The sequence below is a fragment of the Taudactylus pleione genome, unplaced genomic scaffold (genome assembly GCF_031769625.1).
Source record: "Taudactylus pleione unplaced genomic scaffold, aTauple2 ptg000571l, whole genome shotgun sequence".
NCBI lineage: Eukaryota > Metazoa > Chordata > Amphibia > Anura > Myobatrachidae > Taudactylus > Taudactylus pleione.
In genome coordinates, this window is record NW_028284973.1 from 3,776,367 (window position 1) to 3,788,834 (window position 12,468).

Consider the following 12,468-nt stretch of genomic DNA (forward strand, 5'->3'; position numbering starts at 1 on the left):
ACTTTATTTTAGTCAAAATAATGTTAATAAATAGAGCCCTATTTATCAGATTTGCCAAAATGCTTTAAAAAAAATAAATAAAGTAATTATCCAAAAAATATAATTTTGTTTTATTTTGTTGCCCCGAAAAATCCTGCATCACCCTAAGGCACCGACCTCATTATGCTGGTTGAAAACCAAGTCACAATGAGAGCTATCAATATACACGGACATCTTCTGTATTCAGGATTCACGGCCCTGATTGGTTCTCTCCAGAATCCTGGGCTGTTATGGGGGAGATGTATCAGGCAGTGAAACGAGTGAAGTTGACCAGTGTAGAAATTGCCCATAGCAATTAGCAACCAATCAGCTTCCAGGTAGCATTTACCAAGTACAATCTATAAAATGATAGGTAGAAGCTGAGTGGATGCTATGGGTAACTTATCCATTCTTTTCACTGCTTAATACTGGTTCGGTCGCTCTAGTTAGCTGTCTGGCCTGGTCTGACTATGGTAGGTGAACCTTATGAGGTCATGTAACACCTGACGTTCCTTATATAAAGCAGAGATATACTGTATAGACTAGTGGGGGACCTACTTTACAACACCACAATAAAATCACATTATTTAAGATAATAGGCTAATTAGATGACAGATAGTACAATATAATGTATGATCCAATGAAACATGTACTCTCTTCATTTTTCTACTAGTAAACACACATGATACATAGCAAAACTACGTATATGACGCTTACCGTGCTGTCCAGGGAACCATTCCCGTCTGTGTCATATAGCCGAAACATAACTGAAATTTTAAGACCAGGGATAAAAAAATTTTGTTAAGTAGTTTAGATTAAAAAAAAAAAAAAAAAGACAGCATGAATCAATTCCATTTTATTAAAGGGACTCTTTATTAATTATATACATTTCTCCCTAGAAGAAGACAAGATGTCTGAAGATCCTGATAGGGGCGGTAAGTACACTAACCCTCCCCCTCTCACAACCTTAACCCTCCCTTAGTGGTGTCTAACCCTAACCTCCCCCCTAGTGCCTAACCCTAACCCTAACCTCCCCCCATTAGTGCCTAAATCTAACCCTCCCTTCCCGCATCCTAACCCCCCCCCCTAGTGCCTAACCCTACCCTCTCCTCGGTGGTGGCTAACCCTAACCTCCCCTTCTTGCACCCTAAACCTAACCCTCCTGGGAGGGGGGGTGCCTAACGCTAACCCCCCCTGGGTGCCTGACCCTAACCCCTCCCCATAGCCTAACCCTCCCCGGGGGGGAGGGGGGGGAGTGATAAGAAAAGTGTGGGGGGGGGTTTATTAATAAAAAATCAGTGGTTATAAGTTTGTATAGCGATAATTCATAAGTGGTGACAGGTAATAGTTGGAACAGATAAAATGTAAAAACATAGATTGAATGGTTAAGAGTGACATATATGAGGTAAAAACAGTCATATAATATTAAGGTGAAATAGGCAGATGCATGGAGTAATGAAGTGCAGAGTATCCAAGTCTATATAGTCAGCATATGACAGAGTCCATCGGATGCAGATTTAAATGGAGTGTCTTTTATTTCCCCCTTTCGGAAGAGTGAACTGTGACTCTTAACATTGTTTTATTTTCTTATACGTGTTTCTGACCCTGTTTATTCACCCCTAGTGTTTATGTTATGCAATATTAATGTAGGGTATGCTAAAACAATATTGGGATATACAGTAGTAAGGTATATAGGTTATATAACGAATACAAAGTTATATCTTGGTGTAACAGTGGATCTGGAGTGATAGTTCTTCATGAATAATACCAAGGCCCAGTGTAGGAACTACTGACGCAGCAGGGGGGTGCAGAGACTATGGGGTCCTGGGGGTGGGTTATTCCACACCAAATCAACACAGGCTTTCAACCTGATCGTTTTAGATTGTAGTAACATTTGGTATCAGGGGTGTATCTATAATGGGTGCAGGGTGTGCGGTGCACAGGGTTCCCTGAGTGCCCACACCGCACACCCTGCCCCCATATAGTTTTATACTTACCAGTCCATAGTTACCAGCGCTCGGCTGGCGCTGCAGAGCAGCACAAATCACTGGGAAAATAGCGGTGGCCATTTTCCTGGTGACTCTGCATGCGAGGTACAGTTGTCCCCAGGAAAATGGAGCAGGCGCCATTTTCCCAGAGACCCGTGCATGTGCAGTAGTTTCTGGCACTAACCTAGAATCTACTGCACCATGGGTGGCTCCACGGCACTGCACGAGAGAGGTGGGGCCCCACATTGAGTCTGCACAAAATCTAAAGCTGCATACACACGTAAAGATTATCTGTCCAACCATCCAACTAGCTGATTGGTTGGAATGAATATCTGGTAAGGTATGAAAGGAAATGACAATCAGCAATTTGCTCCCAAATACCGGAAAATGGACAAAAACTGTTGTTTGAACAAATTGTTTAGATCAAACATTTAACAAACTTGTCTGACGACCATTTTCATCTGTTTTCTGGCATTTAGGAGCAAATCGCTGATCATCAGTTACTCCCATACATTACCAGATTTTCATTCCAACCAATCAACTAGTTGGTTGGTGGGACAGAAAATCTTTATGTGTGTGTGCAGCTTAAGGCTGATAAGTACTGTACACTCGAAGTTATATGCCTTGAAAGCTGTAATTTGTTTATAGAAAAATTTGCTGTTAACAGTTTTTTAAATTGTACTTGCAGCTAACCTACTGTAATTGAGCTAGAGACTTGGGCAAGGTCATATTTTAAACCTCCTCTTATGGGCTTTCAGATGATATATAACACAGCAGTAGGTTTCAATAAAAGTGAAAAATTTAAAAAAGTTTCAATATCAAAATGTGGATTTTCTAAAAAGAAAAAAATGTTCATACTGTTGTTGATAAATCCCCAAAGTTTTTTTCATGATGGGATCATCTGCTACAAGAGGTTTCACTTTGGACTGTTTGTTAAAATAATGAAAATGAGAACTATCTAGGCCTCTTCTTTACCTTTAATTTTTCTCCTTAACAGATTCACCTTATGGCCCGTACACACTGGACGATCAAGTAACGATCAGATATCGTTGTCTGATCGTCCTGCATGTGCTCAATGTTCAATATCGAACATCCAGCACACGCACCAACCCCCAAACTACTATTGTGGGTCCCTATAGTAAACAGGCTAACCTGGTTGATATCGACAAGGTTGGCCTGAATGCACGGGCGATGGGCGATATCGAGACGGGCCATAAAGTGAATCTGTTGATTCCAGCAGGTGGAATGTACACCCTTTCTGAGATGCAAATACTAAAATAAACATAGGTCCCGTTATTACTAGGGACCAGGGGGGGTGCCGGAGGTGCGGACTGCCCTGTGTGCAGTGCCGGCCGGCTCCCTCACAGTTGTCAGGAGCCGAGTGCTGCACTTATACAGTGCAGCACAAGGCTCCTGTCACTGAGGGGGGAGTCTGCACCTTGGTGTCACCCCTCGGCGGGTGACACCCGAGTGCGGCCCGCAACCACTGCACCCCTCTTGTGACACCACTGGTAGCAGTCCAGCGTAATGTAAAAGGTAGGCCTCTTCAACACAATTGAAGTGTCTTTCCACATGGAGCAGATTACCACTTAAGTTTACCCACCTGTGCAGAAGTGGGAGCAGGCGCTATCTGTAGAATCTTATCCCCAAACACACCTGAAGAGGAACGTGCATTCCTCTAATGAAGGGAAATGGAAAAAATATTGTTTTGTTGATTTTCTCAGATGTGTAGTGCCTTAATAAATACAATTTTCATGTATCACTCAAAAATTAAAGTTCTTATAGCAAGAGATCCCATCATGATGGGGATTTATTAACAACAGTATGAAAAATTTTTGAAAGTTTTTTCATAAATAAAAAAAAAATTGAAATTGAGAGAATGTAAGGTTGAAGTTTTTTAAAAATTGTGTTGATTTGATGCAGAATGACCCGCATGTAGCAATCCTGGTCAGGAAATGTATGTATACTAGTCAGGCATTTCTACATATTAGTCAGGCACTGTCTTAGCGCTGTCACTGCGTAGTAGGATATTATAAACTGCATACAGTAACTATTCAAATACATTGAGGGTCGTATATGGAATCTGGTGCAAGTAAACACTTGATATAACCCATAGCAACCAGATTCCAACGGTCATTTTTGTAATAGTATTTAGCAACATGAAAGCAATTGGCTGATTGGTTTGTACAGGCTACGTCACATCTTCCCTTTCCGCAAGTTGCCATAGATGAGACCCAAGTAACAATGACAGTAACTGGCAGATTTTTTGTCACCTGTTTGCATCATGTATGTATTATACTATCCTTTACAGTGATCTAAACAATGTGTTTTGCTTTATGTAAAGTGCTGTGAGACACAGCACTAACTGGTCCCCCTAGAAGTACAGAATGCTAAGATTTCATAAACTACACAGTAGCAATATGCCACAGCTGACTAACTCTTTTAGACAAACAAAAGTAAAGCGAGTCGCGGAAACGCTCTACAATAAGTTACATACTGCATACAGATGACAGATACAGTATACACAAAATAAGTTGTAGTGATTTAAGTAATCCAGCAGAGCGCGCCATTCTCCCACAAATGATTGTGTTGGGTGAATATCCTAATACTCTACAGGGGAATGTAAAAGGCTGTTTCTTGGTATATTTTAAGCTGAGCACACACTGTCGTGATGTCGGGCCAATTTGCCGTAACAACAAATCGCCTACATCGCTCAGTGTGTACCGGCAATGGCGCACCCCCGCGGTCGCTAGCGGCGGTCGCTAGGTTTGATGTGCTGCACATCAAACCTAGCGATATAGCTAGCGACCTGTAGTGAGTTATGGAAGGACGGAACAGTGATCGTTCTGTCATTTATTAACCCGTTCAAGTGTGGGCGGGCAAACCTTGTTCAAGGGCATTCGTTCCGATGTCGGAACGAATGGCCATCGCTCCAGTGTGTACCCAGCTTTAGACTTTATGCACAATACTTTCATTATCTTTGTAAATGGAAAATAAGCAGAACTGGACTATTCATTTATTAACAGTTATTTTATGTACAGTAGCACACACATATCGTGCTGTACTTTACAGGGAATATTTTCATTCATTTCCATTAGTCCCTGCCCTAGGGGAGCTTGCAATCTATGGGCCTGATTCAGACCCGTTCGCTGGATGCGTTCGCTCACTAGATGCGTATGCAAATTCGGCAAAGCAGGCGATCGCACGACAAGGCATTAGCACGCCCACTATCTTGGCGTGCGATCGCTTTGTTTATGCAAACATCTACCAGCCTGTCTTAAGAAGCCCACTTGCGCACGTCATCTCCAGCAAGTGTATGCAGCCATCGGTAACACTGAGTACCATCGGATGCATACGCAGCACTTGTGGTTGACCATACCCTACCGCAAGTACTGCAAGTGCTTCAGTGTACAATTCATCCAAGTGACGTGTACTATTACTAGAGATGAGCGGTTCGGATTCTGTGGAATCCGAACCGCTCCGAACATTGGGGATCCGAGTCCACCCGAACCCTGTTCGGGTGTTCACCGCCTGACTCGGATCCCCGTTCGGGGCCGAACGGCGGCCGCCTGATGTCGGATTCTCACTAGAGAATCCGACATCAGGGCTCCTATTGTGTAGGGCAGAGCGCTGTGATAGCGCCCTGCCTACACAGACACAAACACACAGCCGCCAGCGGCAGCTGTGTGTTTGTTACAGCAGCCAATGAGAGTCACACAGACTCTCATTGGCTGCTGCACGGAGGGAGCCGGCTGGAGCTCACACATGAGCTCCGTCTTCCAGCTCCCTCCTCAGCGTGTGACAGCAGAGCGGACGGCGCGGGAGCGGGGATGCAGGTAAGTTTTTATTTTATTTTTTTTTACTTGTGCAAGGGCCGGGGGTGCTACTGGGGGGGGTCTGCTACTGGGGGTGCCATACTACTGGTGGGCCTGCTACTGGGGGGGCTATACTACTGGGGGGGCTATACTACTGAGGGGGGCTATACTACTGGGGGGGCCATACTACTGAGGGGCCTGCTACTGGGGGGGCCATACTACTGGGGGGGGGCTTACTACTACTGGGGGGGCCTTTTACTGGGGAGGGCCTGCTACTGGGGCAGCCTACTACTGGGGGGCCATACTACAGGGGGGCTACTACTGGGGCAGCCTACTACTGGGGGGGGCATACTACTGGGGGGGCTGCTAATGGGGGGCATACTACTGGGGGGGCCTGTTAATGGGGGGCATACTACTGGGTGGCATGCTAATGGGGGGCATACTACTGGGCGCACTGCATAGGGGACCCTACTACTAAGGGGACTGCATAGGGGGCACCACTGCTGGGGGCATTGTGTAAGGGAAACCGCTACTGTGGGCATTGCGTAAAAGGGTCACTACTGTGGGCATTGTGTAAAAGGGTCACTACTGTGGGCATTGTGTAAAAGGGGCACTACTGTGTGTCGTAACATAAATAAGAGACACTACTTTATGGTGTAATGTGAATCAGGCCCTATGTGCGGTGTAATGTGAATAAGATTGTGCACTGTGACTCCTTGGGCCGTAGCCCACTATGTAAACAAGTACTGCGACTCTGCTGGCCGTACCCACTGGGTGGGTGCACTACTTTTCATTTCTGCCACTGCTGTGTGGCAATGTGTCATAGATGTGCTTTATACTGTGGTGTCTGTGTCGTTGTGCCGCTGCTTTGTCGCTTAGTAACCAGTCAGCTCACTGCAACCTTTGGCCAATAATGTTGAAAACAATATTATAAGCTGTGATATGGTCTAAATTGACTGGAAATTAATGTTATTGAGGTTAATAATACTCTAGGAAGAAAAAAAAGACCAATTTATGTGATTTTAGCTTTTTTTGTCAATTTTTGTAAAAAAAATCCAAATCCAAATCCAAAGACAGTCACCGCAGTTTGGCAAATCCAAATCCAAATCCGGACGACGAATTAGAACCAAATCCAAATCCGGCAAAAATGGTCCGGCGCACATCCCTAACTATGACGCTGCCTCTTAATTACGCATCCTAGGTCTGAATCAGGCCCTATGGTTCATATCACAGGAGCACGCACAACGTTAGTACCCAATAGGGTTAATTTTTTTTTATCAGAAGCCAATAAAGTTTTTATTATTATTATTGTCAAAAATGCACTGTAGCTTCCTGTTGCATTTCCCTCCTCACATCATGTCACTGCCTCTGTCACATGCAGTCATTTCGTGATATAATCTGTGCTGCTGGGGGATCCTGCTCCTTCCACTATATAACTCTCAGTCTGTGGCTTCCTGCTGCCTCCATTCCCCTCCTCACATCATGTCACTCCCCCTGTCACAGGCAGCCCTGTCCTCACTGACATAGCGCTCATCTCCTGATATACTCTGTGCTGCTGGGGGATCCTGCTCCTTCCTCTATATACATCATAAAGCTACATAATAAAAGGCAAAATGATAATAAAATGAGCACAGTTCTTAGCCGAATGCAAATATGAATGTAATACGCACATTCCAGCTTGTCCTCCGGCCTTCCTCTTTCCAGCAGGGATAAATAGCAAACAATGTCTTTCATCTGAATCACGTCAGGAGGTCGCAGGGACACGGGAGAAGACGACCGTGAGGAACTGTTACTTCTGTAATTCATACGAAGACCTAGGGGGGAGGAAAACATGGTCACAGTGATGCTTATTTTAATTTCACTTCTTCCAATCAAATTGATAGAATTATCACAGATGAGTTGGGTTCATTACTTAGGCAGTCAGGGGCGCATTTATAATGGGTGCAAGGTGTGCGGTGCACACGGGCCCCTGGGTCCAGGGGCTCCCACACCGCACACCCTGCCCCATACTTTCTAATACTTACCTCTGTGTGGAATATGGCTGCCGCGGCCATTTGCCTGGTGTTCGGTGCATGCGCAGTAGACTCCTAGCGTTCCTGCTAGGCTGTTTTAGCAGGGCGCTGCGCCCTGCCCTCCTTCCGGAGGGCAAAAAGCGCCCTGCCGTCACCATGCAGCACACCGCTAAGACAGCCTGTGGGTGCCGTCTTCACCCACGGGTCGCAGTGTCCCGCGGGTGGGGAAATGTGCGGTGACCCGGTCACTGCCGGTGAATAGACGCTGGGCGAATGCGCCCGGAATCTGTTCTACCTGTCAGCAGCACTTGGGGGCTGCCCAGCGTATCTGTAAGTGCCGGGCATGCCCCCAAGAGTGGCGAAAAGGTGATGAGTCTTATAGATACGCCCCCTTTTCAATGGTCACGCCCCCTTTTCGGGTGTGTCCTCTCTAGCTCCGGCGCCCTGCCTGCCGCCGGAGCTAGAGTGAACACTAGACTCCGGGAACCTGTCAGTGCGCCGCGGCCGCCAGAGAGAGAGGAGGGGGCCCAGGACGGTGAGCGAACATGGGCCCCCTCCTCTCTAAATACCCCTCTGTAGACAGTCCATAGGTGGACCTTTCAAAACATAGACAAATCATAAGGTTGACAGTCATGGTGGCAGAGCCTTTTTCCCTGCGTACAGAATCGCAGTCACAGGCAGAGAACGCTCCCCGCCTGCCAATTCACTTTATGAATAAAACCTCACTGCGAGCGACATCGGAAAAAAACTTGACGCATGGGCAGTGCGACTCGGGTGCAGGCGCAATCCACCGATAATCGCTCAGCTGCATAAACATCGGCATTCTGTCCATCTCTGAAATATCCCCACAGCCCAGCAGTAGTTACCTTTCTGACACCTCCGTTACTGTTAATACGATCATCCCTACTCCCCAGGTGTTATCCCTGACTCAGAACTGTCCTTTGTTCCCCACATTTGGGGGCATATGTATCAAAGCTTGATGGGAGACAAAATTGTGAGATATATATAACCAACCAATCAGCTCCAAACTATAGCGGCCCATACATGGTGCGATTTGAAAACGTACGACACCTCGGTACGTTTTTAAATTCAGCCCGATGTATCGCATGCTGCTGTGAATGGTAAACGATGCATCTGACAAGATATAACAGCATGATGGATCGCAGAGCTTATGGTTTTTCCATAAGATCTACGATGCCGATGTACGAGGGCGGGGACGCGCATCGCCGTCGTACAGCATGCCAAAACACACACGATATGCACGATTAATCGTTGCGATCGATGGAAATCGTGCATATCATGTGTAAAATCGCCCCGTGTATGGGTCGCTTATCATTTCTTAAACACAGCCTGCAAAATGTAAGTTAGAAGCTGATTGGTTGGTGATATATATCTCACAATTTTATCTCACATCAAGCTTTGATACATATGCCCCTAAGGGGCCTATTCATTAAACCTAAAAATTCTCTGGAGATAATTTGCTAGAACTCTCATGGAGTTCTAGCTAATTATAGGTGGAATTCATCATTCCATAAGTATCTATTCCGAAAAGCTGTCCGAAAAGCTACACTACCTTATCGCATCTGGAAACAGTGCTGCGCATGCGCTGTTACATCTGTAAAACCAGCGCATGCGCAGCACTGCCTACAGATGCGGTAAGTTTGTATACCCCCCCCAACCCCCTCCACTCACCTCCCCCCCCCCCCCCGCCGTACCTGTCCGCGCAGCAGCCTCCGGCTCCGTCCTGCTGGTCTGTCATGTGGTTTCCCAGCAGACCACATAACAGATTACAAAAAAAAAAAAAAATTTTTTTTTTTTGGTCTAAACTTTCTTGTGCTCTGCTGGGGAGCACACATGTCCGACCAGCCTCCGGAGCCTGAGGACGGAGCAGAGCGCAGGAGGGACTGGTCGGGGGACCTGCACACGCGGATACAGGTAAGTTTCACCTGCTATTCGCCACCTCACAGTAATTTTCGGAATTTGATGAATATCACAATTTCCACATCCCCATACTAATGTACTAATGTATGGGGAGTGTGGAAATTAACGCAGGGGAACTTAGCAAGGAGATATCTGTGATATCTCCTGTGCTAAGTGGCTACATGAATACCAAAATAACGTTGTTTAAGGAAAATGTCCTTAAAAACGTTATTTTAGTGTTGATGAATAGGCCCCTAAATCTGTTTCCAAATCCTGTTACACACAAATATATTCAGAATACACCCATATCTCACACAGGAGGACACTGCAGAAACTCCCATTCATGCCCTTATTATCTCCCGCAGTGATTATTGCAACTGGTCCTCTCCTAATCAGACCGTCACACCTACAATATATGTCAATGCAGCGGCTAGATGGATGGATCATTATCTCTCTCACAAAACGTTCTTCTGCTGCTCCACTTACACTGGTTCTCTATACATACCTATCAAATCCAATATAAAATACTTCTACTAACAAGCAGTACAAGGCCATAAATAACACTAAGACAACATAGATCTCTTCTCTCCAAATACTGTACCTCTGGGAATATGTTGGACTGTAGAAGAGATTGGTGGTGAAAGCAGGTGGTGCCTACACACTAGACGACTCACATAAGATGCAATGTCGTCAGTGATTTCCTTGGAACTCCCCCAGCAGCTCCCCTGCACTCCCAGGCAAACGATATCTGGCATAAACTGTCCAATCTGACAAACGATCTGACCAGCGACCTGAATCTTGTTAACGATATTGGCAGATCTTGACTGCTGTAGGCAAGATCTGAAGATGCGATGTACGACCCGCGGGGACGCACATCGGCATCGTGATCGTGAGTGGACTCTCACGATTTGGACATATTTTACACGATTTGTCGTTTCCGATGCATCGAAATTGGGAAAATAGTGCAAAATAACGTCTAGTGTGTACTGTGTACGCACCTTAAGAAAATGACCTGCAGTATATTGAGATCACTAAAAATTTATTTATCTATAGATAACGGAGGTTCACATAGAGCTGAGGGTACTTAAACCTTAAGCGTACTTACCTACTCTCCCGGAAGTTGCCTGAGGCACCAAATTTTTGGATAGCTTCCTAGTGAAGTGGGCAGGATGGGGAGATAGTTGCCGAGAATCGCGACTCCATATGGAGGGGGCGGTCCCGCAGTTTGCCGTGATAGGGGTGGAGCCTAATGACATGGGATCTCAGTCACGCCCCCTGAAGTGGCCAGCCTCGTCTCCTCCCCGGGCTTCTCCCCGGAGAGGAGATTGAAAAAGTTGGCAAGTACTCTATGCCTCTAATCAGGGGCAGAATGGATAATACTGTAAATACTAATGATGTGTTTTAGTTGGAGTGACCCATTTATCTATTATTATACAGTATAAAGGTCACTATACTGTAATTTGTTTTGTATTGTATATTGGTCATTAAGATGTTTGGCCCATTTGCTTGCGTTTTCCCCCCAAGCCGACGCTGGAGCAGGGCTCACTGCCACACCGTGCCAGCCCTGCCCCACTGTGCCAGCCCTGCCCCCTGAACATGTGATGTCATGTGGAGCCGCGGGCAGGAGAAAGTAGAGTACTGCTCCGACGCTTCAGGTGGCTCTGCAGGGTGCATGTGCGGAGCATCTTTTGGATGCTGCAAGCGGCACTGCAGCAGCGCTACTGACCAAATGCCATCCTGCTAGCCATATGCAGGGGGCGCCGTGGGGCAGTGACGGTGCTGCCCCCATAGCTCTGCGTCCTGGGTGATGGCACCACCCACAACCCCCCTCCCTCCCATGTATATATCGTGCAGGAGAGAAATGAATGCAATCATTGTTCTACACTTAAATATTTATGTTCTATCATTCACATGAGATTATCATACACAGGCTCAGCCGCTGGTCACAGGAGCATTATGCGCCTAGATTGGTCCGAGGTAATATACTGTGCAGGTAAATGATCTCATTGTTTATCTCCTGACAGTTTTTTGTCTCTTCTCAAGACTGAATAATATAGATCTGTAATTACAGTTTTACACCCCGCAAATAATATTTCAGTGACAGCCGATCAGTCAGAGTCATAACTGCGGCAACATCACTGGCAGAACAGAATAATAGTCGTAGGAATTACAATAGCAGCAATGAGTCACGGCTCCAGCTGTATGTTTTACATAAGAAACACTTCTGCTGTCTGATCACCTGCTCCCTTTTATGTGCAGGCGTAGGGATCTGGGAACGATAGTGTTATAGATGATAATCCTTCTATCGGATGAGGTGTGTTGTGTGCAAATCACTTAGCAACAAATATAATAATAATAATAATAATAATAATAATAATAATAATAAAGGACAAGCGGGTCAATGTTGCCCCACTGCGCATGCGCACGACGGAGGGAGCTCCGTCGTGCGCATGCGCGAGACCCGGATAGCGACGGGCTCTCCGTCGCTCCGGGTCTCGCACCAAAGGGGGCGTGCTGTCGATGTTGATTGACGGAGGCGTTCCCACGGGAACGCCTACCGTTTGAAGCCGGCCCCACTGACATCACTAGTGATGTCAGTGGGAGTGATATTGGCTCTGATAGAGCCAAAATCACTCCAGGGCTCGCGGCAGCGAGACCCTACCGCAGGGTCTCCGTCGCAAGCCCGATGGTCGCGATGGTCTCATTGAAGGCTCT

At 46.3% G+C, this 12,468-nt stretch overlaps 1 protein-coding gene across 1 annotated transcript in view; it reads right to left on the minus strand.

Moving 5' to 3' along the window:
* The window catches only part of DGKB (diacylglycerol kinase beta), a 511,490-nt gene that overhangs the window by 483,387 nt on the left and 15,635 nt on the right, over nucleotides 1-12,468 (minus strand). Inside the window, exons 4-5 of the mRNA XM_088453127.1 lie at nucleotides 7,492-7,635; nucleotides 736-785 (exon numbers count right to left, since the gene is read on the minus strand). Coding sequence (XP_088309253.1) covers nucleotides 736-785; nucleotides 7,492-7,635 — 194 coding nt within the window. The remainder of the gene's footprint in view (nucleotides 1-735; nucleotides 786-7,491; nucleotides 7,636-12,468) is intronic.